This window comes from Megachile rotundata, chromosome 4, assembly GCF_050947335.1.
Source record: "Megachile rotundata isolate GNS110a chromosome 4, iyMegRotu1, whole genome shotgun sequence".
Classification (NCBI taxonomy): Eukaryota; Metazoa; Arthropoda; class Insecta; order Hymenoptera; family Megachilidae; genus Megachile; species Megachile rotundata.
Genome location: NC_134986.1, coordinates 4,749,845 through 4,777,217, shown reverse-complemented (window position 1 = coordinate 4,777,217; position 27,373 = coordinate 4,749,845). Strand labels below are relative to the sequence as shown.

The 27,373-nt window shown below is 31.9% G+C and overlaps 1 protein-coding gene across 2 annotated transcripts; it reads right to left on the bottom strand.

The window, feature by feature from the left end:
* Positions 1–37: 37 nt before the first annotated feature.
* mnb (minibrain) lies at positions 38–27,320 on the bottom strand. Of its 2 annotated transcripts, none has more exons than XM_003702310.3 (8): positions 27,146–27,320; positions 13,709–13,974; positions 12,870–13,038; positions 12,409–12,576; positions 12,029–12,315; positions 11,784–11,930; positions 10,882–11,314; positions 38–5,821 (listed from the first exon to the last, which is right to left on the bottom strand). In XM_003702310.3, exons 1-8 carry the CDS (start codon positions 27,303–27,305, stop codon positions 5,367–5,369), a joined length of 2,085 nt encoding a protein of 694 aa, XP_003702358.2. In that variant the 5' UTR covers positions 27,306–27,320; the 3' UTR covers positions 38–5,366. The 2 variants fall into 2 exon arrangements, with proteins under 2 accessions (XP_003702358.2, XP_076387148.1); XM_076531033.1 differs by lacking the exon at positions 38–5,821 and adding an exon at positions 8,122–8,518.
* Positions 27,321–27,373: the final 53 nt, after the last annotated feature.

Genomic DNA, 27,373 nt, shown 5'->3' with positions numbered 1-27,373 from the left:
AAAACAATAATGCTAATAATAATAATAATAGCAGCAATAATAATATATATAATATAATATAATATAATATGAAAATGTTTACAGGGTAGATACAACTTTTTTTTCATCTTGTATGGAGGTTTGTTAATTTTTTCATCTTAATAAATCGGTTTTTCTTAATTCAGTTTTTTTCTGTATTCATTCCTTATATTTTTATGTCGGTCAGCGTATGCGATCATCGAACGAGAGACACTGAAGTGACACGCTTCTTTATTTACCATTCTTTCTCGAGAGACGCTCGCACCTCGCATAACAGGCATATCATCAGTCGTATTATAGTATATTTTCTGAACACAATGTTTTTACACATGACGTTAGGAAACTTATGTTATTTTAATCCGGTCACGATGTATTCCAAAGAATTCGACTCGAAACAGAAGCTTTCTTCAAAATAAAAAGAAAGTGCGCTATAAACTTTTCGGTGTGCTTAAAAAAAAAAGACGATGATCTAAATTTGAAAAGGGATCCTTTTCTGTTTTTATACTGTTACACCAGTGATGGGCACATTAAGTGCCCGCTGAAAAGTTCACGGGCACAGAGGCATGCACAGTGCGTACAACGATGAAGTGTGCGAAAGAGAGAATGATATTGAATTCATTTCCTCATTTTTGACAACCAGATGAACGAGACACCTAAAGGCTACTACAGTAGACTCTCACTATATTGCCACTATTTATATTGTTTGATTAAATTTCAAGATTTTCTAACTTACACAATTTTAAATTTATAAAATCACAAGTTTGCATATAAACTTTGAAAATTTATAGAATTCCTATTATTGAATTTTCAAATTCACAAATGTATACATTTAGAAACTCGAAGATTTTTAAATTTATGAACATTCAAATCATAAATTCTCAAATTTAGAAATTGTTAAATTTGCGAAGTTTCAAGTGTTGCGTACAACCTCTATATATTGCCGATTCAAAAATTGTTCGTTCTCATAACCACTGTGGTAATATAACAAGAGTCTATTGCACCCTCGTGGGCGCAGTTGCCCATCACTGTATTACACAATGATAAGAAACACACATAAGATTTTTTCTTCTTTTTTTTTATATGACAAATCGTTGACAAAAATTTACACACTTTATTCAAAAGTTTGAACATGCAAAGAAATTATTTGGAACACAATTCGTGATCGGTTCTTATACTATGTAAATGTATACAACTCTGTTGTTTGCTAATTGGCATAAATACTCTACATTTTGCGACAATTGTTGAGTGGACAAATTTCTTCGGGATACAAAAAACTAGAAGAAACGTGTACACATTATTGTGAATGGAAAAATACGAAAATATTTCGAAACGTATTCTCTGTAAAAAAGTTTCGTATGAAAAATCAATCGGCGCGTTCGAAATTAATCTATTGCTGTATAATTACGAATTCCATTTCTTAACCGAAAATCTTTTTCGTTTATTCGACATATACTTTTCTTGTATTACCAATTTATGTTTCTTTTATTTTTTTTTTTTTTAAATAATCGACCGCCGCTCTTCCGAGTATTTTTAATCGAGAAATGTTTCCTACGACGAGGTTGCGCATAAAAGAAAAATGTTTTTAAAGGATGTTCGTCTATTCTCCTCTCTTTTTTTTAAGGGCGGCGACTGTGGTAGGATCAGCTAAAAAAAGTGTATAATACAATACATACAAATAATTGTTTTGCATGAAGAAATTAACGAGAGAAATGGTGTCGAAAAAATGGCCGCATTGTGCCCAAAAGCCGACCGTTTAAATTTTCGCGCGCGAAAAGGACTTGAAAGGATTACTGTTTATTCTACTTGGTGTGGTTATTACATTTTTTATCAAAAGCGAATTTTCTCGTACGAAAATACAAATAAAAATAAAAACGGAAGTCTCAGTTCTTTAACAGACTGATGAGCACAACACGTGATAACGTGAATTCGGAAGAGGGCACGTGTGAATTTTTATCACACATTTTGTCTACTATTATAGAGCGTACTGATTTCTGCCGTTCAACAAAATCATCGAAATGTCAGAATTTATCACGAAATCTGATCGAATCTGACAAACAATGTTTTCTTTATTTCATTATTTGTTTAATCAAATCATACGTCTCTAAATGTCAATTATTTTTAATCCTGCGGAAGTTGCAGCAGAATCTTTCTATAAATACTTTTAAACAAACGCATGGTACAGCGATTAAGAATAGCCCTTATATAATACAGTAAATTTCTATTTGCTAAGTAAGAGGAGGAGTATACAACTATCTGTGTTTGATCTTGGGAAATCCCGCGAAGGGTTCAGGAAGAACTGGAGACCTCGGGAGAGTCAGGGAGAGCTAGGGTGATCTAGGAAAAACCTAGGAGAGCATGGGAGATTCTAATTTCAGTTGGAAGTGGCAAAAGATCAATAAAGGTTGATCCTAAAAAATTAAGGGGTGACCAGAGAAAGGAATAGCTAAGGAGAGCCAAGAAGATCTAGAAAGAACTTGGGGCAGTTAGAAAGAATCCAGGGAGATGCTAGTAAAAGTTGGAAGTGGCAAAAGACTGATAGAGATGATAGAACACAAGAAAACCTAAGGAGAGGTAGGGAAAACCAAGGAAAGCCATGGATAACTAGGAAGAGCCTAGAAGCATACGAGGAGATTCTAGAGAGAGCTGAGAGTGATAAAAGATCGTTAGAACTAGTAGAACTTACAGGAAGGAGAACTCTCCCTAATTCTCCTTACATATGAATAAAAAGGGTAATAACTTCCTCCTCTATTTTGTTCTCTTTTTGCAAAAATTAACGCTGTAGCAGATTGTAAATAAATTATATAGATACACGAGGAATTTTTAGATTGCAACGTCCGCAAGTTCAAAGTTAACCGAGAAACAAAGCGTTGTACGTTTTAATACAGAAATCGAGTGACTTTATGGTTGTTAGTAATTGCGACACATCGGATCGAATATACACCATTACGTTTATCATTTCTCGTTTATTCCATTTAAAACAAAAAACTTGTTACGCTTTTTTTCTTTCTTTAAAGTTAAAGTAACATAAGCAATGATCGTCATACACATTAGGGCAAAGTAAAAATACTATATATATATGTATGTATATATATATATGTATATATGTTTTCCGTTATTTGAAAGTCTAATATGAGTTCGAACGAATGTCGTATTGGCGAATCGTTTAAGTCTATCGGCAAATCTTTCGCATTGCAGATGATATTTGAAAAATGCAAAATCCTAAGGAATCTGTGGCTTGGAAAAATCATTGATTTCCCGTTACATTCTTATTCGTGATTCCTATAGCGAAATAATGAGGCAGTCAATACAAAATTTGAAAATTTTCCTCGAGGCGTACACAGTGAAGTAAATTCCTCGAGGAAAAAGTCCTCGATGTTTTCGCATCAGTTTTGTTTGTTTTGGAGTTGAACCATATCGATGAAAACTGGCGAAACGAATTCATAATCGATGCCATTTAAAAAAAAAAACAGAATGTTAAAAAGTTCAATTATTCTAATCGTTTAAAAATCATACCATGCTTCGAGTGTACAATAAAACATGTCCATCAATTACGATTCGAATCTATATTTCATAGCGTTTCGTTTCTATATAAAACAATACAAAACGGTCAATAAAATGTCGTAAAATAAATTTTTAAAATATCAACCTGTTTCCACGTATACGTCGCAAACAAAGAAATCGGAAACATGCAAAGTATATTTCGTATCAAGAATTGATCTGTTGCAGCGGGTATATGTTATTAATTAATAAGTATCGAAATTTTACATTGTTCGTCGTGTATCTCGTTTTATATTAACCTTATCATTATTGACACAATTTATTTGTTTATTTAATTAGTTCGCCTTCTGGCATCAAAAATTCCTGTGTATCGAGTCGTACGTTCACAACTAAGTATCAAAAACAAAAAAAAAAAAAAAATGAAAAGTAATACAGTTTTAATAAATTACCAGACAGTTTGGAAAAATAGAGATGACCAATGAATGCCAGAAAACGATATAATAATGTAATATAAACAACGCTACAATTATTTGAAGTGAAACGGCAAAAATCAATTACGACTGCCATTGGAAACATATGTATATGAGTTTACGCGCGTATTCGTTTATTATAAAGTATCTAGGTTTTTTTGTATGATTATATCATTCTTGATCGATCTTACGTGTATACTGCTTCTTTAACTTTCTTATTACTGTTTTTTTTCTGTATAAATATGTATTGTTGTTAAATCATGCAAACCTCGTTTGTTCGAAGTCCATTTTGTCGGGTAACAAACTGACGTTTGCAACGTCCCCCCCCCCCCCCCCCCCATTTTTTTCATTTTTCTTCTTTTTTCTATTCATCAAAGTAAATAAACGGAGTCGAGTGTGTTTACAATGTCAAGTGTTTCTCTTTCTTTCTTCCTTTCTTTCTTTCTTTCTTTCACACTTATAAGCTAAAATCCTAAAGCTGCACTCTTATCAATTATCTATATATATTGTACAAATAACTAGCATTTGACGCGGCTGTTCGCTAGCAATTACTTGCTAAAAACCGTTTACATTCGTGACATTGTGTATAAAACTCTATTGGAGTATATGCTTACACTGGTAATTCTTACTTCATTTTTTTTTCTTTAATCCCCTCTCCTGTTTTATGCATTTTAATTAATAATAATAATAATCATAATCATAATCATAATCATAATAATAATAATAATTATCACTTTTTCGCTCTCTAGGCCACACAGTTTTGGGTGCCAAAATTTCTTTAACGACGTTGCACGCGACTAAAAACGTTTCTTTTTTGGAGTGTTTGCAGAATCGGGCAGGACCCGAGAGGCCAGCTGGGTTCATCCTCACTAGACCATTTTGTTTCGTCTGTCCGTGCTCATAAGCAAAGTATCATAAGCTTCTGTGCCGGACGCGGTGTATCCGTGCCCAATAGTAAGACCAGTCGGCTTCTTTAGACAAATAAAAAAACTAAGAAGGGAAAGAAAATAACTGACGGAAATGAGGAATCTTCCCTCGCGTTTTCCTTTACATTCCGTCGTGATTACTCAATTGAATCTAGTTCAATTATTCCTTCTTTTCACGTTTTATCCTTGAAGCGATAACATCACCAGTTGGCAACGACGAAATGTAAAGCAACCCAACGGGGAAGTACCTCGACTGCCCGTTCTCGTTTCCCTCCTTCTTTTTTTCTTTCTCGTAAACAGTACAACAGATTTGTTGGCGGTATCGCCGTCAACTTTGTATATATACAGTATGTATAATCACCCTAATATATTTTTTTTTGACGGTACCGCGCGACAGTTTACGTTGTCATCGACCGTCGTCGTAGTTTCCTTTCGTTCTTTCTCTTTTTGTTATTCAGTGAATAGCAACTGGACTTTGCTGGACGCATACTCCGACCATAGGACTATCTTCCCTTTCCGGATCTCTCTGTTTACCAGTCGAAACCGTAGACGGTTGTCTGACTATCCCGTGCGCGTCACTCGTCGGATAACCGTAATTGTAGAAACTCTGCTGCTGAATCATCGGCGAGGTCATCATAGCAGGCAAGGGTATACCAGGGAGAATTAGGCTATTATACGATCCAAGAGAGCTTTGTTTCAGGGAGCTGTCTACAGATTGCATGGACATCGGCCCTGATGCAGACACCCCAGTGGCCGAGGTTGACGGGTAGCTCGTTGTCACGACGCGTCGGTTGCCCAGATGACGGGGCGATGACTCGCACTCCATCGGCTGATAGCCACCAGGGAGACTTGATACTTGCATCGGATTGCCACTGTTGCTGCTTCCCTGTCCTGACATGGTTACCAGTCCTGGGACATGAAGAGAACACAGGTTTAGATTGTAAAATCATGCGGTGCAACTTTCACACTAATGCAAAAAACAAAATAGATCATTCAATGAATTAAACTAGCTCTTACGATAGATTGTCACTATGGGAGAATTATAAAACAAAATAAACAATTCCAAAGTACTACGGGAACACATTCCAGGCGCAGAGCTGCTTAATGTTTTGTTTCCTTCGTTTTAATTGTATCGTTGATTAAACAGACCTATTTGTTTAGACTTATAAATGATGTTTCAAAAAAGATGCACATTACAGAAATTGAAAATTTATCCAGCATAATAGAAATCTTAAAACCTTTCACCATTTTGCAATTTGTAGTCTTAGGTTCTAAGTGTAAAGAATTAAAGATTGGTTATTTAATTTAAAAAAATTTAAAATATTAAAAGTTTGGTGCGCAGTAGTAGTTGCTCACTTATTTTTAGTTGGTTATACCATAAAAGCATAAATACAAATTGTAATATGGTAAGAAACTGTTCAATTTTTTTTCTTTAATCTTTCTGGGAAAAGATTTAAAATATATTTATATATATCTTTTTTGAAACATCCTAATATAGAACTTATGTATTGGATGATACAGTACTAATATCTAAGCAGTAATTATAGTTGTTTCTCTGTCTCTACTAGAATAACTGAAACTTTAAATAAGAATCTTAAGTAAACTAAGATTCTGTTAATGGAATGTATAAGATGATACTTTCCATAGAAAATGTAATTCATGCACGTAAATTATTAAATTTAAAAGACGATTTTGAAGAGTGCATCTCTTTTAAAACTTTTATCTCATTACTAAATATCTATACTATAAATCTAATTAAATATCTCAATGGAGTTATAAAGAATGATATCATTTTATGGTCAATTAGATAAGAAATGATACGTGATAGAAAGAGTATTAAAAGATAATGTAAATATGACCTCATATTCTTATTATAGAGTATTTTAACCTGAAAATAACTAAAAACATTGTGTTTTAAAAAGTATAACTTCAATTTTCTCCTGCTAATAAAAGAATGAAATTGTAATTATGATTCACATAATGATAATGTTCCTTAAGATATAATGAACTGTAGTAAAATACATACAATATAATGAAACCATTCCCATTATTTTATTTAAAATGAATACCTTATAATATTATCAAGTTTCGTAATGCAATAGTAATGTTTGTTATGTATACATATATACACTGCATATTGCTGTAACATATTTTAGTATTATAACATTCATTGCAATAATTATATTTTTATACTTTACTTGCATTATATACTACATTACACACTTAGGTAATTTTAAATAATATAAAATGGTATTTAAGGTTCATAAAGATAAGGTTTATGCAAGGGCATGAAATAAAGGTTTTAATAGTAGAGATATAAAAATCTAATAAATCTCATAAACTTATTCGTATTATATTAATCCATAAAAAGAAAATAACAAATGTCTGATGTGATAATAAAATTTGTTAGTAACATAAAAAAACAGCATACTAATAATATGAAAATGTCTATTGGAGTAAAAAAGTTACACATATGTACAGGGTGTCCCATGGTGTTGTATTCACAAATAAGAAAATTTATCAATTTAAAATAAAACATTCAATATTTAAAAATCTATAATATAATATGTAGAAAATTAAATAGAGATATACAGAGATTTTTATATTTCTTCAATTGTAAATTGCTTATATTAAAAAGTGTTTATTTCTTTCTTTGTTTATCATTTTTGATAATAATATATTTCAATATACTAGGTTATATTACACTTATCATTTATATAATTCTTAAATAAAAAATTCTATTTTTTATGAAAATAAGGTAAAAATATGCACAATATATTAATTTATCACTTATATTTTTAATATGATCAATGATAATGTTCAACAAAGTGAATTACTTAATAAGTCTACATTTTTTAAACTTAATTTTGTAACTATACACTAACATATTTGTACATTTTAACATTTATGCATGGAATATTTCATATACATGAAACATTAATCTTTTAATTTTTATATTATGAATAAATTCCTATCTCAAATTAAATAAAAGAATCCATATAAACAACACTATAAATCTGTTGGTAAGATATTAGAATTCAAAATAAAAATAAAATTTTGTACTTATAATTTATAATATAATACTCATAATTTATAAAATCCTCATATATTATTATGCTATTCATATTCTTTTTTCATAAAACGTAATGTTATAAATCAATAATTTTGTGAAACTGAACATATTAGAGTACATAATTATCTATAAGTAATAGAATTCCCTCATAACAACATGCTGATAATAAAATATGCTTAAAAATATTAAAATACCTTAATAGAAAATTTTTAGGATAAGTAGATAAAACCTACACCGTAAATATATTAACTATTAAAATATACTGTAAGAATATAATCACCTTCATCGGTTTTTGTTGCATTTCGATAATGACAATAACAATAAAAAAAGTCTTAAACAAATCAATATATGTACAATCTGGGATGTGCATGCTATTCATAAAAATATATCATAATTACAGTGTACGATAGGCTACAAATGACTCAATATTGTACATGCACACTTATCTGTTTTCCTCAATTACCCTTCAAAATCGTCTTGCTTTGCATTATAAGATCTCTTATTGTTCATACGTATCATATTCTTCGGGACACCTTGTATATGTATACAAAACTGTGATTAGTAACACATTGATTATGAACCATTTCAATGAACATTATATGCTTCATCGTATATTCGTTTATACAAGGTAAAAAGTCATTCAAAAAGATGAAACATGAAGTGATGATTGTGCACGTTATATAGCTCGATGGAATATTCGCTGTAATAACAAAATTTAAATGTCTTGCATATCATATGACGAAGATGCACCCCGAAACGTGCTGTATGCAAGCAATCAACACATGCATGAAATAAATTACAAGACAATGAAGTAGTCGTTCTACAGAATAAAAAAATTAACATATAAATATACGATTCAAATATTTCTGGCAAAAATATGTGTTCTTGCAAAAACGAATGATCAATTAAATACATATGTATATATATAGAAAAAGTACTTATCATATAGCTTATAATAAATCAAGGACACATATTTCTGCGATAATATTTGATATTTCTGCTTTCGTCTAATATAGCTTGTCTTATTGACGGATATTCTTAGATAACTAATCTAGTACAGTGCAATCTTGCTATATCGCTCCCATTTGTATGGCCTATTACGCAAGTCCTCTTTATAAAAACTCTCATACATATTAGTATTATTTTTCTTTATCATCAGTTCATAAATAGATTCAGATATATCAAATTTACAAACTTACAAATCTTCAAATTTTGGAATTCAGAAATTAAAAATTTTTAATGATAGTCAAATACTGCATAGAAAGAGTTTTGTTTATATAGCACTTTCAATTTTGTCCATTTTTTAGAATTCGGTCCGTGATCATATAGCGAGACTGCATTGTAGTAATCTTATGACAGATACAGAGGTTACAGGAGCACACTGTATCGAAGTCCAGAGGCACGGGCAATTAAAATGAATCCGTGTCTCGTTCGAAGAATCGGAAGTGTGAGTTTCTTTCGTTCAAGCAAGCAAAGCTTCGCACGTTACATCCGAGGCCAGGATATGATTATCAGGGACATTGTTAGTTTTTTAGCTTGTAGGATTGTTTGTTAGACAGAACTTACTTATGTTAGTAAGTAAGATTAGGGTTGGGGCCTAGGACAGGTCGTCGCCGCCCCGCGGATACGACAGTCATCGAGCCACGTACTGTCCCCCCATCATATCTACGGGCAACAACAAGTATCATTTAGTTTGCGCAGAAAATAAAAGATATCAATAAAAATAAAATTTATTGTTGTACAAGATGTTACACATAATGTGGTGAACTAATCAGGGGGTCATCCTGTGTGTAAAACTAAGTTGAAAATGTAGAATGAAATTTACTTGTTCGAAGCTTTGTTTTCGAGAAAATCGGACTGGAAAATTTATGCCAAAAAATTAAATGTATTGTAAAACAAACGTTTTGTCTTTTTCATATACTACCTGATGTTATTTTCTTAAAAACAAAACTTCGCACAAGAATTTTTAATTCCATATTTTCTACTTATTCTTGCACATAAAATTACCCTCTAGTTGGTTGATCACGTTATGAGGGATATCCTGTATCTCTTTTTACCTTCTAACCAAATAGAACTTATCTTTTTTGTCATGATAGTAATGCCAATTTATTAACTATGTATAGTTTTTCTTCTTCATCGATAAACAATTGTATAAGACAGTTTCTTATTTTCTGCACAAATTAAAGCCTGCCTAAATCTTCAATGCAATGAAGCAATCCTTTAAAAAGTTCAATGCAAATCATTGTATCGCTTTAATTCAATAATTCTTTGTCATCATAAAACATTTATTTTAGTTTGATATTAATTGGATATACCGGTTACTTTTATTTTGCCTCAATTTATAAAAAAAGTGTCAATATGTGAGAAAAGTTGCAATAACGCATGTGAAAACAACGATTAACATTTCTGAAAATTCATTTAACCTTTTCGATAGTAAAATAAGACAAATTTAACATATGAAAAAATGATGATTATGTATAACATAGGATAAATAAATTTAAGCGGTATATATTGTAATTCTGAAAAGCCTAACTATTTAAAGCACTCATTTATATGGTCAGTACAGTTATTGCATATTTTACACTGTAAAAGACACGTGCGCCGTTTTCTGTGTCCATGAATAGTATTTTCAAAAAGAAATTAATTTCCCACATCATACTTCTGACGCATTATAAAATATTGTATTTATCATAAAATTTTGTATCCAAGAAATTCTTAATCAATATGGCACAATTTAAACTATGATAAAAGTATAGCGTTTGAAAATGTTACTATTTAAATAATATATACATGTATTTCAAACTATGAATCCCAAATTTATTTTGTCGTGTGTATAAAAACCAGAAAGCCAAAAATTATGCTTTATATATGTATCAAAAAATATTCGATAACTTACCATGATCTTGGCTCATTGATACCACTGCCGGGCTTGTGTTAGCACTGTTGGCAGCAGCGATATTCGTATTGGTCCCCTCGTCGGCTGTTCGCTTAAAGAAATTGTGCTGAAGTGCGTAATACGGTGTCACTCTTGTTTTCGGATCGAAATCCAGCATCCGCAGGATTAAGTCTTTAAATTTGAGGTAATCAGAAATTGAATGACCAGGTTCACCTATCCTTCTACCACCAGGGCCTCCGCTTTCGACACCCAAGATATCATGTAAGCGTCTTGTGCCAGGAGGTTTGTACTTTTTACTATCCTTGGATTTTTTCAGCACATACGAGCCATCCGTGGGGACTTTGTCAAAGTATTTCCGCGCTTTGTGCGCTTGGTCCAATATATGCTTCGGTGGCATTCCTAGTACTTCTACAATTTTATTCATTTGATCGAGCTGTAAAACACGAAAATGCGTTAGAATATAAATAAAAATTCTTTTTAAATAATAAGCACAGAGCCAAAGTATAAATGTATGATACAAACTGTAAAATGTTTAATTTTTCACAAAATCAAAAGCTAATTGTGTAAAAGGGAGAACTCAGACAAATTTCATAGTGAACCCACAAAAAATTCACAAAGAACCCATGAAGAACGCAGGAAAAACCGAGGAAGGATTGAGGAAGAACTTGTGAAGATATCAGATAACATTCATAGAGCATTCACAAAGAATCTGAGGAGGACCCACGCGAAATCCAAGATAAACCAAAAAAGAATCTATGAGAATCTTAAGGTGCATCCACAGAACAATCAGGAAGAAATTAAAGAGGACCCAAAGAGAACCTACTAGGAACACAAGGAATATCTAGGAAGAGCTAAATGTGAAGAATATGAAGAACAGATGTTTAAAAATATAATTTTGTTACCTCATTGGCCCCACTGAACAGAGGTTCTCCCGTATGCATTTCAACTAAAATACATCCTAGACTCCACATGTCTATCGCAAGGTCGTAAGGTATTCCTAATAAGACTTCGGGAGATCGGTAAAACCTGGATTGAATATACTGGTATATCTGGAAGTATCAATAATAAAGTTTTTAGTTTGTACATTTACATAAAATTAGTTAAAAAAAAATGTTAACACATTCGAGAATATTATTTATGTGCTTACCCTTTGTCCAAGTTGACACGAACTACCAAAGTCTACTATTTTTATCGCACTTCGTTTGGGATTGCACAAAAGTATGTTTTCGGGTTTCAGATCACAGTGAATGATGTTCAATTCCGGTGTAGACAGGAACAAAAGGGCAGTACACAGTTGCTGTGCAAACTTCCTTGTTAAGTTCAACGATACTCCTCGAAAATTTGTATTTCTAAGTAGATCATATAGGTTATATGATAATAGTTCGAATACCAAACATAAGTGATTTCGCCACATAAAATGCCTCTTTAGCTTAACTGTAATTTAAAGGTTAAAATTACATAATTTATTTTCAGGTTTAAAATATATAAACAGCTTTTATTTTATAATAATTAAAACTCAAAACCAACCTATATAATATTTGTTGTCAGTATCCGCCCTGTTCATCATTTCCAATAGCCTCACTTCAATTTGCGCTTGATTTAGAAAAGGTTTTTTGTTCTTGATAATTTTTATTGCCACTTGCGTTTGTTCTTCATGATCAAACGCTTTTACTACTTGGCCAAAACTGCCTTTACCTGTAAAATATTAATATTGTATAGCATTTATTTCATCGCTTATAAAAACATGGATTTTATAGTTACATTAAGGTTATAATCTTTTACTGACATGATTCAATACAGTGCTTTCTACATTTTGTCTGTTATAATGTTTGTTAAATACAAGAAGCAAACATCTTTTACACTTACTACTAAGAAGCATCATGACTCAGTTTCGTACTTTACTAACCTATCATTTTTTATTGACATTGTATTGTTACTGTTTTTTATTGTATATCTTGTTGCTATAATATGAAAAACAATTTTTTTACCTATTAACGAATCGATCTCATAGCGATCGAGGAACTTTTCCCCATTCTTGATAATATAATCATGATTATCATCATCCCAGCCATCATTGTACAATTTTCTTTCTTTTTTATGGGAACCGTCTTCTCCTTGCATCTGTTGCGCTCTTCTCTTTTTCTTAGCATAATAAACCTACAAAAAAGATAACCATTATTAAATTAATGAAGCAATAAACCATGTAAAAAAATTGATCAAATAATCTATTAACCTATAGTTAATATTTTGTTGTGCAGAAAAGTAAGGTGAAGCGTACATGAATATGACGATACAAAAATTTAAAAAATTCAGAGGTAATTAACACAAATCAAAAAGATACTATTACAGACCTAAGTGATATCTGTTAAAACAATAAAAATTTGGACTGTTGAAGTCCATTTGACTTTATGTTTCTAGCTACACGTTAAAAGTATTCTGTTTTTTTCATTTGAATAATCATTCAAGTCTGACGCTGAGGCTTAAACTGTGGACATCAAAAGAACATAAAAGTTGCTTTTACGTTATAAGATATATTTACCTCAAAATATAATGAAATTTTACAACAAACATTAGGTACAAGAAATATAATATTCTTAATAAATTCAGTAACAGCTTTATTTTTACTTCTTGTTATTCCTTTTCTTGTTACATCATTAACATACTAATATGTTGTACATATCATACATAAAATGATTTTATGTATGACTCTTATGTATCAGTACATCATCCATTGGCAATGAGTTCAATTAATATAAATGTTATTAATTTTTGTGTTCACCAAAAGGAAGAATAATTAATAAGAAATGAAAGAAGAGGATGTTGTTACCTCGTTGATGTGCTTGTAAGTTTTGATAAGATCGACGCTGAGTTTCCTAAGGGGTGCCGTCGCTGGATCACGAAACCTATGGGGTATCCTGGCTTGCATGGCGTGAATATCCGCAGGGGTTTCTTGCGGAACCCCACCGGTACCACCACCGGCACCGGCACCCCCACATACCGTAGGGGGCAAGGGTTCCTCGGCTACCAGGCGACCGTAAAGGGGTGCACCACCTCCACCACCGCCGCCTCCACCCGCCCCCGCTCTCCCACCTACTGAAAATCAAATAACCACGAAATTAGGAGCAGAAGAATCATTAAAGGCCAACAACACGAGGGGGAGAAGAAATTTCACACGAGGGAGTGATCAGTACACCAAATGAGCAATTTCGAAACATTGACAGTCTGCCACGATTTCCTGACAGAAAAGTATCGTTAGAAAACAAATATTACATATCAATTTGGAGCTTTAAGTTTGCTAGAATCAACAGTATAAATGCTCCATTAATAATCTTGATACAAAATAGCGGGTTGATATAACAAAAAGTAATATAACAAAAAGTGCATGGCTTCAAAACGAATCAAGTATCGCTATACGACACGATATATCAGAAAAAAGCTTAAGATATGTCGAAAATGAGTCTATACGCGTTTTATTAATATTTTTAATACAAGCTGTTAATTATTAGGTACTCATTTTGTTATCCGTTATCGATAACACAATAACTATTAGAACGATGTTCTGACACTTCTTAAATACTTAAAAAAATTTATCAAAACTTGATGTAATCTTTTTCAACGAATATTAAAGTTGAAATTTATATAGCACAAGTGTTATTTTGCGGGACCATACCATGAAACGGTCTCAGACTTTTGATGTTCTGAAATTGAATATTTAATTTAGTACATTTCCTTGACTTGATTGATAATCAATCATTTTGTCATAAGAACAATGATGAAGCCTTTCCATAGTAATTTTCTTCGCACTTTCAGCTTCAAATTAATGTGCCATAAGTGCCATTCTGCGACACTTTTATGTCATGAATTTGTTATGAAACAAATCTTACATTTCGAAATAAACCATCGATATGCAACAACTTAATACCTCTGTTTTCACTTTTTTTAGCGTATTCACATTAAAGACGATTATGAGATTTTTTCATGGGCATTTTTTTTAAATTCAAGCTTTAAATTAATATATCATAAGTGCTATTTGACCGCACTTTTATGTCATGAAATTTCACTAGACTTTTTACATTCTGAGATTTGATATGCTGCAATATTGGTTGTTTCAATCGACAACTATCTTGCATTGAATATGTCAATGAAGTCGTCACATGATCGTTTCCATGAAGTTTCAAATTTCAGATTGACGCATCATAAGTACCATTCTGAGATACTTTTATGTCCTGAAATTAGCTCAGACTCTACACTCCGAAATGATTCTATATACATATAGTAATCTAATACTTCTTTCATGAATTTGTCAATATTAGAAATACTAAAGGGGCGTTTATATAGTGGCATTATTAAGCTTCAAATTGATATACTCAAAGTGATAGTTTTATGTCATGAAATTGTCTCGCACTTCTGATGTTCCGATATCCACAACCAAATATTTGTATTGTCGATAAAATTTCCTGTGGATCCCAAGATCGGAACAGTGTTGAACAAATACCCTAGTATTGAAATACGAGAAGATATGAATCTGCTTAAAAGTGGTTTAATCACTGTACACGCAGCACGTATGCACAATGTTACGATTGATTGAGAATCCACGCAACGGGGTCACGAAGACTGACACAGGTCGTGCGATAACCAGCACGCATTCTGCTTCATTCATGTTTCTTGATATAGACTGACTTTCACCCATATACGACCATTCTCTAAAACTGCCCCCAGAGAGCATTTGTGAATGTAAGTACGCCACATGGTAATTCTTCAGGGGGTATTCCCACATTTCGCACCAAACAATCGATTTTGTTTTCTTATAACTTAACATTTAACCACAATTCTTCGAAGAAGTTGTCATAGAGTACTATCTCATATCGCTAATTAACTTAAATTACAAATTCTTATAAAATCAGCTCTAATTGCAATGGCCCACCGTTTCAATTTTTTTTAACTATATAGTTCAAAATTAAAATGAGAAACGAAAATTTGTAGTTTGAAAAGTTATTTTTTAAATATAGCTGTTTGGTAATAATCGTAGCAAACACCTTACTACTACTGAAGATATAACTATTCTTCTCGTAATAGATGATGTCATTAACGAAGGTGTAATATGCAAATTTTGTATTGATTTTCGTTGTTTGAGCAGTCTATCAAATATCCATAAAACGTTTATGCAGTTACTTTCTTCAGATCCTAAACTTTAAACCGACATAAGTGTCACTCCGTAAAGTGTCACACTCACTGTCATGAAATTGTGACAGAGTTTTCATATTTTAAAATTGCCCAATTGATTTGCAACTATCTACACACTAGAACTAACAAATTTACTGCCGTTTTCTCTCGGTTAATAAAATTTAATTTGTATTTCTTCAGTGTTAAGGATATACTTGGTATAAAAAATATGTCTAAACAAATGTAAATTTGATAACATTAACAGCCAAGATTAGCTTCTCATATACATTTGTATTAACAGAATATTTGCAGTAATATATTTATTACGTTGGACTATTTGAATTAGTCTTAATTAAAATTTATAAGAGTATAAATATTAATTATAAATATTTATATGAGTTCCACGTGTTGAGAATCCCTGCATAAAGGTCGAATCGAGCTCTGTTACCGACGACTAACGCAACTGCTTGGTACGAGTGTCAAGGGAACACGTGCTACCTTTGACCTACAGTGGTTCACATTAATCCTTTCGATGCGAGAGATTTAAATTCAAATTGCAGATACCAAATTTATAGCAATGAATTCTTCAGTGAATATTGTACACTATCAATATTTAGAACAAGATCAACATTTTGCCTCGTGATAATGGTCCTTTGTAGTAAATAATAACTGCTGCACGCGCCTGATGAGTTGGCATTGGAACGCATTGTGGATTCATATGCCAATTAGACACGTGTAGTAATTAAATGTTGTAACGATATATAGTGTAACTATTATTTTTCATTAAGACAAGGAACATGAAAAGACCATTAAGGAACGTGAAAATATCAGTTTTAAAACATTACTTTTTAAAGGAATAGTTTTCTAGGTTTTCTACTGACAGTCAATAAGATGCTTAAATTTTTTTTAGAGAAATCATATGTAGCTTTTGTATTTACTTTGTAATTCTTTTTAATTAAAAATGATACGGAATGACAGATACAATTTCATAAAATTCTATGTGTTGGAATATCGTTTGTTAGTCTCCAAATAAATTCCTTTATAATTATAATCAATATAAAATAATCACCAAAAAATTTCTTTTAATTTAAAAATAAAAATATAATATCCGCAAGATTTTCAAAAACTGTAATTTCTTTACAAACACAAAATCGACAACATATGTTAGTAAAACACTAATTAAGACACGGAAATAATCCTACAATGCACTGTATGTTAATATATCATAATTTTATAGCAGTTTCAATTAAAAAAATGAAAATTAAGTATTTTCACATACAATGATCGGAATTGTGACTTTTTGAATAATTACTAAATGAAACGTTTCAATCTTTTTAATGGAAAATTTTATTCGATAATTATTCAGAAAAAGTTCCTTAAAAATCCATTCTGTATCTGTACTATCTTAATACTTGTACTAAAATTAGGAAAAATTAAAATAAAAACACTTATGGAATAGTTTAAAGATAATTATATCAGTTGTTTAAGTAAAAAATATAGAAAGTTATATATAATTATAAGTATTATTATTTTCATTATTTTTGTGCGTTATTTACGTTGCATTACGACACATGTGGCAATATAACGTATGGCGATATAACGCGGAGTAATACAATATATTGCGAAATATAACGCGCAGTAAAAGTATAGGTTGCAAAATAATGCGTGGCAATATAACGCGTAATAAAACGACGCGTTGCAAAGCAATGAGTGGCAATATAACATGTGGCGAAATATCGCGTGGTAATACAACGCGTAGTATTACAATATATGGCGAAAGCAATACAACGCGCAGTAAAACGACACGTGGCAATATAACGAGTAGTAAAACAATTCGTTACAAAATACTGCTTGGCAATATAACGCGTTGCAAAATAATATGTGGTGAAATAATGCCTATCAATAGAATGCACTGCGATATAACATGTGGCAATATAACGCGTGGGGATACAACGCACGGTAATATATCGTGTTGCAAAACATCGCGTGGCAATAAAACGCGTGGTAATATAAGAATAAAATGCGTGATGCTACAACATGATGTGACATAACCGTTCAGCATGAGATCTGCAAACTCATTGATAATCTTCGTGAATTTCCATATTCTAAAATAGTGGGATTAGTTTGTGCGAAAATCCGTGTGCAGGTGTTAATGTAGCGAAATTTTACTATAATTGGAATTGTAATTGTAGTGTCATGGCCAGTTATATTACAGTAAGCAATGTGCTAATATTCTCAAATTATCATTATCACGTAAGAAGTAGCTTATCGCAATAGTGATTTATTCGTTCGAACGTACTCAAGTACAAAGATTTTACGTTCGAATCGTAATTACAATTGAACTGCATCGATAAAAATTGTTAATCAGTCTGTACTCAATTTCCACTTAACACCTTATCAATAAATAATATCACCTCAAATGATGCATCAAAGAAATATTTTTATTTTTAATAAAAGGTATTTTTATACATTATTTTATTGTTAAAATTTATCATTACTCAAACTTTAAGTATATTGTTACTCAAATTTCAGTAGCGTCTTCGATAAGGTGTTAATATTTGTTTAAAACAGAAATAATTAATAAGTAAATCGATGTAAATGTTAGATATTAGTTTTATATTGGCATATAAATGAACATGTTACGATTACAATGTATTGAAATTGTATAGCATAGTATTACAGTGAACACAGTAGTTATAAAGTCATACCGTAATACTATCATAAGAAACAATAAGTTTCCTGTATTGAAATAAACTACGGAAACGGTACCGCTGCACAGATAATTGCATCGTTAGCGCACCGTTTCACTGTAAGCATTCTTGAATGAAAGCTATGTTTGTGTAAGATCGCATATTTCTCCGTTAAATGGATAAATTTGTAATCGTGTAGAATGCTCGGATTAATGTTTTTATCCAAAACTTCGTGTTGCTTCCAAACTAGAATGAACAATACGCTTTCAAATTTGCGGCCATTTTCGGGTACACTACAAAAGTTTAATTTGCTTATTTTATTTTTGTTAATTTTGCATATTTTACATGTATACTAACTTCTTCACATATCACAGAACCTGTATTTCATATATTTTTACGTTATAAAAATAGGGCTTAGACAAAAATCTTAATCGCGTTTATAGATGTAATTCATGACATAAAAGTATCTCGAAATATCACTTATGATGTATCAATTTGAAGCTTAAAACTTCACAAAAATGAGTATGTAAGAACTTCATTGATATACTGAATGTAAGATAAATAATTGGCAATTGAAACAACTAATGCTGTTGTAGTATATCAAACCTGATCATCTCAGAATGTAACAAGTCTAGCGAAATTTCATGACATAAAAGTATCTCAGAATGGTACTTATGATGCGTCGATCTAAAATTTAAAGCTTCATGAAAACGATCATGTGACGACTTCATTGACATATTCAATACAAGATAGTTGTCGATTGAAACAACCAATATTGTAGCACGTCAAATCTCAGAATGTAAAAAGTCTAGTGAAATTTCATGACATAAAAATGCGGTCAAATAGTACATACTTATGATATATTAATTTAAAGCTTGAATTTAAAAAAAATGCCCATGAAAAAATCTCATAATCGTCTTTAATGTGAATACGCTAAAAAAAGTGAAAACAGAGGTATTAAGTTGTTGCATATCGATGGTTTATTTCGAAATGTAAGATTTGTTTCATAACAAATTCATAACATAAAAGTGTTGCAGAATGGCACTTATGGCATATCAATTTGAAATTGAAAGCGCAAGGAAAATTACTATGTAAAGACCTCATCAATATTCTTAACACAAAATAACGGGTTATCAATCAGAGAAAGCATCGTTGCACTACATTAAATATCCAATTCTGAAACATCATATGGCGACATGAAAGTCTGAGACAATATTATGACATCAAAGTCCCACAAAATGACACTCGTGCTGCATGAATTTTAAGCCTAATATTTGCTGAAAACTACATGAAATTTTGATAATGTTTTTAATCGGAATTATTTAAGTGTCAGAACGTTTTATTAATTGTTATTTATAACAGAAGCTAAATAAGTACCTAATAATTAACAACTTATATTGATAATATTAATGGAAAGTTTATATAATTTTCGACATATTTTAAATTTTATTTTGATATATCGTGTCATTCAGCGATACCTTTCTGTAATTACATTAGATAAATGTGCCTAGAAGTTAGTTATTTTTTGCTATAATTTCTTTACTAGTCTTTTATTCAAAATATTATCAAAACTTTTTCGCTGTTATTTCAGTTAAACTTCGAACTTAAAATTAATATGCCATATGTGGTACTTCACGATATTTTTCTGTGATGAAATCTTGACCCATTTCCAAATTAATCATTTTTACAACTATCATCCGCTATTTTGAATTAAGATTGTTAACGAAGCATACTGTCGTTTGTAGCGAACTGTAAGCTTCAAATTGGTATATAACATGTACTTTTTATTAATACTTTTCTGTCATGAAATAATGTTAGACCACAAATTTCGAAATTGGTCATTTGATGTACAATTTGATCTCCCTAGTGACAGAAAAGAATCGCACCTATAGCATATTAATTCGAAGCTTAAATTTGAATCAAACTCGTTAATTCGTAATGAGAATGTAAATGCGAAGAAACAATTACATCACATCAATCTTTAAAACGAATTTTCAACCTAACACAATCAAACTAAAAAAATCGATCAGTACCGAAAAGATCCCTTCAAACCAACATTATCCTCAAAATCGCTGAAACGCCGCCACTTCCGGTGCCGACACATCACGTGGTTCTACAAATTCCGGGAAAACACTATACAAGAATTTCTAATTTCATGGTAAAAATGGTTCCTAGATCACGCGTAATCAGTTACGTTGAACGCAACAATCCGCAACCATAAATATGTCCACGCCATGGACCTCCACAACTTGATTTAATCTCCCTCAAGATTCGACTGCATAGAACCTAATCCCATGACTTTAAAATTTGGACTTTTTCTGGGGACTCAGCCTCACTGTGCCCGACGGTGTGGCGTTGCTCGTTCTCGCTGTTACCGTTACTGACTACGGGGAGAGCCGTTCTGGCTGTACACAACGTGGTCGCACGAGGAGAGAGGAAACGAGAAAGTTGGTGCGCGAGTGCGCACATCCTCTGTGTGAATGAGATCGGGGGTAAGTGCGATAGCAAAAGAGGAGAGTCGCGTATTGATCGTGTCGCACGGGGGTGGAGGAACCACCGCCGACCGACCGACTGGCTGGCTTGTCTGTCTTCTATGCCGGCGCGAGTTGCGTCGACAGAATGAAGCTGGATTTATATTATCCGTTCAGACACGGAACGGTTCCGTTCAGACAAACATTCTTCTACACGTTAGGTTGTTGCATGTTAAATCATCAATTCCGAAACGTTAACACCCCGACGATATTTCGTGACAGAAAAGTATAGCAAAATACCACTTATGGCGTATCAATTTGTACCTAAGACTTTCGACAAAATTAACGTGTAAAGAACCAACACTGTACACTAAATTGTTGGTTGTCAAGTATAACGAATAATGTTCGTGTACTAAGTCAAATATCTGATTTACGAATAATGTACATGTACCATGACGAATATCTGATTTCAAAATAGAATCCAAAACGGAAGTTCTAAAATAGCACTTATAGCGTATCAATCTGAAGATGAAAGTTTCGGCAAAATGAACGTGTAATCTCATCAATATTGTACACACGGAATTGTTGGTTGTCAAGAATAATAAATAATGGTACCTGATTTCGCAAGAAAATTTGAGAACATAAAAGTATTCTGATGTATTTTAGCACATTGAAGCTTGAAGTTTATTAAAACTGACCATGTAAATAGCTGATTAATATTTTTAACAACTGATTGTTAATTATTGCAATGTACTGTGTCAAATATCTACTTTCAAGATATAAAGTTTAAAATTATTTCATGACATAAAAATATCGCCAAATGGCATTTAAGGTATGTCAATTTAAAGCTTGAAATTCGATCAAAACTATTATATAAAAAGCTCATTCTTATCATAAAATGACTATTTGAACTATATTCTTCTAACTTCAGAGTATAAAGGTGTAAAACAAATTTAAGATATAAAAGTATCACAAAATGACATTTATAGAATATTAATTTAAACCTTGAAATTTAATTAAAGCGACTACGTAAAAAGCTCATTAATATTCTTAACAGAAAATGACTTGTCGAATATAACAATGTTGATATATGTCAAAAAACCGAATTCTGAATACAAAAAAGTTTAATAAATTTTATGATATGGTAACACGAAATGGCACTTATGGTACATCAATTTAAAACTTAAAATTCCTACGTAAAAACCTCGTCGACATTTTTAATACAGAACTATGTAGTAGTAACAATCTTATGTCACTTATTGAATTTTGAAATATGTGTCTAAGATAATTATGACATAAAAATTGATACTTATTGCATATCAATTCGTAGTTTAAAGTGTCTAAAGATTTTGTCAGCTTAATACAATATAACTAGTTACTACAGCAAATAATGTTATAATTCCACATAAAATATGTAAGTTAAAGGTGAAAAGTTTAATATAAGTTTGACATAAAAGTAGCACAAAATACTTATATCAATGCCAGTAATAATCACTATGTTAAGACCTCATCAATGTCCTGAATACAAAACGACTGTGCGTCAATTGCAGCAAGTTATCATATCAAACATACAATTTTTAAACATCATTAGACATCGAAGATCTGATGAAATTTCATAACACAAGACATCATTAAATAACACTTGTTGCACAACAATTTGTAGCTCGGAAGTTCGATCAAAATGACTACATAAGAACCTCGTTAATATTCTTAATATAAAACAACTGATTGCCAACTGCAACAATGATTATGTCGAATAGCTCCAAAATAGAAAATCTCAAACGATTCCATGACAGAAAGGTACCAGAAAATGGCACATACGACATATCAATTTATAGCTTACGCTTCACTGAAAATTGTGCAAAGACCTCATCAAGTTTCTTAAAAACGACTGACACCAATGTTGAAACACCAGATCAAATATATAATTTTCAAACAATTTCATTACATAAAAGTATCTCCAAATAACATTTATAGTATATCAAAAAGCTTGAAGTTCAATAAAAATTACATAAAGTATATCAACCTGAAGCTGAAAATTCAGGAATGTGAAGATCTCATCAGTACTTGACACAGAATGATTATTTATCTAATGACGATACATAGATCTTTAGAGATAAACGCGAAGACGTTATCGACAGATATAATAAATCATCGAGAATAAGTTTCATTTGACAAAGAAGACGATTGTTTTCTGCTCTCGCAAGTTCAACGCCTGCCACCGGCCGGTTCTTTAACCGAGATATACAAAATGAAATTAGAGGGAAGAGAAAGACAAAAGAGATGATGCTAGGAGGATAGAGTGCCAAGTCTAAAATACATATCAGTCAGTAGCCGACCGAACGGTCCAGTCTAAAGTCTTTGAATTTTTCGAGAGTCGCCGATCAGGCATCAGTCCAAAAATGGACCCCACTATACTACTGCCAACGTGTTCTTTCGATGCCTACAAATTCAACTTTCTCTCCTTCCGTAATATATTTATTTTTTTACAAAAGTATATGTACATCAATGTACGCATTCACGATGCATTTTAACAAAAATATCAATTATTTTGTTACGTATGTTGGAGCTCGTAGGACACCAATGTTCAGAAATTCACTGAAGTTTGGAACTTCGAGACTTAGGGACTTCGGAAGTTACTTTAGAATTTTAGCGTAGGGAATTCGGAACTTTCGAATTAGGAGTTAGAGAATTTTAGAATGAGGAGAATTTGGGACTTTGAGGTTTCGAGTCTTTGGAATTAGCTTTAGAATTTTAGAATGTAGGGAATTTAGAACTTCGAGGTTACGAAACTTTGGAGTTTTGGAGCTAGAGTGTTTTAGAATGTTGAGAATTTGGGACTTCGAGGTTTCGAAACTTTGGAATTAGAGGCTTTAGAATTTCAGAATGGAGAGAATTTGGAATTTTGAGACTTCGAAATTTTAGCGTGGAGAGCATTTGAAACTCTGTGATTTTCGAATTATTAAGTTTTAGAACTTTAGAATTTTTGAACTTCAACACTTTGAAATTTTTGACCTCAGAGTCTTTAGAACTTTGCAAAATAATAAAGAATACTGATTGAAAAATGATACACTTCAACCGAGTAATTCACAAAATATTGTTTTTCAAAAGTCGATCCATAAATATTTTAGAAGCCCTGTTTTATCATATTTTGAAAACTTTTAGAACAGTACAAACTATATTAAAAAAGTCGAATTGATCAAATTTATTTATAGTGTTATTAAATTAAGACACTTTTCATTTTTCAATCGTTTTGTTCGCAAAGTTACATTGAATCTAATTCTATTATTTTAAATTATATATAATATACTCTAAATTTACTAAAACTACCATTAAACACTTCACTGCTTAATTATTCTTAAAATTTTGCCAATATTTCTAAAACTTTGTTAAATAATTATAGCTGATAATAGAAATGTCTCTAGAAAGATTTCAATTTACAATAATTATAGAAGAATTAAATCTATAATAGTTTCACATAAAACAGTAAAAATATTCCATCTATAATAATTATAATACTGCTTTAATTAATCGCTGCTTTCTACTGTACTGTTAAAGAGAGTTTAAATTCGCCGCCAAAAGGATACTATCACGTGATCGGTCGGTTGTTTCCGAAGAGCTTAAAAAGGAGCGAGTCAGCCTCGTGGCATCAGTCATTCCCCAACTCGCTTCAGAAGTACGATTTTGCGAAAAATTTTTATCGTGATAAATCTTTGTAAAGAATATTATTTGATTTCTACTTAATTTACAAAAGCCCTAATAATCTTACATCCTATTATGAAACATCCGTATGATGTAAGAAACAGTTTGTACGTGTAATTTGTTCCATTTAGAAATGTATAATGGGTTAAGTCTTTTAACAAAAAATAACTGAATTAATTTTATCAGCATGGAATAAGTAGGTATTCTTCTGAAAATAAAAAAATCGATACAAAGTGACGATTCATATATTGAATATAAATCTATAAAATTTCTTTTCCCTTTATACAGGTTATAAAAATGTTATATGGATCTTAGCTAATATTCTCTATACGTTAAATATAATTGTAAATCGTTAAAAATATGCGCTGTTTTGCTAAAATACTTTACTGTAAAATTCTATCTTTATCTATTTATTATTATGCGAATCATGTTACTACGTAAATTATAATTTTTAGTAACTTTACTATGCTCAAATACATAATTCATCTTGCTTGCGTCAATTGTAATAAATCAATCCATAAGTTAATAAATTTACAAATTTCATTATGCAATTATTTGCAAACTTTAAGATCAAATTAAGATATTTTATAACGATTAAATTAATTTACGTAATAAACAGATATTTGTTAACATAGTTTATAAACCGTTTATACAAATAACGAAATAATTGTATTTCTCATATACGCGTCAATAATTAGTTATTCAAATGAACATAAAAAAGAGTATGTTTAAAAAAACATTAGAAGAAATGCATATAACTCGTAATGTACATGTTGAATATTCCAATGAGAATTTCGTCATATTTTATTTGCTTCTATTTATCAAAATGACGTTTGCATCATCTAGATTAAAACGATCACAGATACCAAGAAACCATCAATTTAAGCGGAAACCTTTACGCAATTTCTAAATATGTTTATATTAATTACAGAAAAAATAGAAGATCAACAACAAATATCAAGGGTAAACTAGAAAATGTAGAAATTCATAAATCTAGAAATATATGTTTAAATTCACGAATTTTGTAATTTAGAAAATTTTTAATTTACAAATTTCAAAATACAGAAATTTTTCATTCTCTTTGCACCAATGTAATGTACAAAAACTATCCCGTATTACACGAATAAGTTAGATTATACAGATATGAATTACAAACTTCCCTTAGTTAAAGGGAAGGTTTCCACCGCTTGCCTCAGTTGTTCTCGTTCTTTAAATGCAAAGATTCTAAGTTAGGTTCTCACAAAACCAAAGACAAGTGAGAGATCTTTTAGGAACCTAATGTAATTCAAGTCTACACATTCAACCAGTTTGTATGAGTAGAAGAGGACCTAGAGACCCTAGCATGGACCTTACTAGGGAAAATAACAATGTGGACCCTACGTTGTAAATAGTTCTACTATTTGCAGTAATAAGAATTATCACGTATTGTATCAGGTTTGAATGAGTGATAGAGATACTAGGAAGCTTAGAGAATTTATTTCCCTAGGGAAAATAACGGTATGAAAAAGACTACTCGTGTTACTACACATCAGTTTACACAAATAGCGGGATTTTAGGTCCCAGAAAATATAGAATCCTAGCTACATAGATATATAGACGATTAAGAACAAGTCCCAACATTTGTTCTAATGTTTGAGAATTACCACGTATTATGTGTAATTTGCATATTTGAGGGGGACCCTAGAGAACCGGCAGACTGTTCTAGGGAAAATGACGATGTAGAGAAAGACGCTACTCGTGTTTCTATAAGTTGTCTAGTGTTATCTATTGTACCTAGTTTAGACGAGTGGCGAGTACCCTAGAGACTTTAGAGACCTTAGACTTCCTAATGGTAGCCTTCCCTAGGGGGAAAGACGATATAGGGAAAGAAAGCTCCTCTGTTTTTATCTTTAATACATGGTCACGTGGAACGTAGGCTTCTTTTAGCTAAAAGGAAGTGTCCCACTTGCTTTTTTATTCACGTTCTTTATATTTTCCCTAGGTTCTACAACTGAAGGCACATGGCGGGTGACTCCTCCATATATCTTTCCCATTAACCAAAAGCCTACGTTACACCCGACTATACAGTGTCAAACGAGCGGTGGGGAAGTTCCCACCGTTTTTAACTTTGTTAAAAGCTTCCGAAAGTTAGGGTCCTTTTCTTTTGAAAGAAACAGGTCCGAAGAAAGGTCACTATTGTACTACTGGCACTATGGTGACTTCCTGGTAAAATGCATAATTTTGTGGCAATATACTTACATTGTTGCTTATGCCTGGATTCCATAAGGATCATTTGTTCATGTTTGTGCCACGCAGCATCAGTAGTGTCTGTGCTCGCCATACCCCTCGCACCTGCGGAGGGTGGTTGGACACCCCCACGGCCCCCACCGCCTCCGCCCCCGCCGCTTCCATACTCCATACCAGCGGCACCCTTACCCTTCCCTCCCTCCCACCCTTTCACTTCTGCCCCCGGCAGTCTTCAGACGC

Bases quoted from the DNA above. Each gene is read 5' to 3' on its own strand.
- mnb (XM_003702310.3), bottom strand. From the start codon at position 27,305: ATGGAGTATGGAAGCGGCGGGGGCGGAGGCGGTGGGGGCCGTGGGGGT. The intron at 11,931-12,028 runs GTAAGCACATAA...TGATACTTCCAG, and splicing joins CGTGTCAACTTGGACAAAGG to ATATACCAGTATATTCAATC. The intron at 11,315-11,783 runs GTAACAAAATTA...CGTGTTTTACAG, and splicing joins TGTTCAGTGGGGCCAATGAG to CTCGATCAAATGAATAAAAT.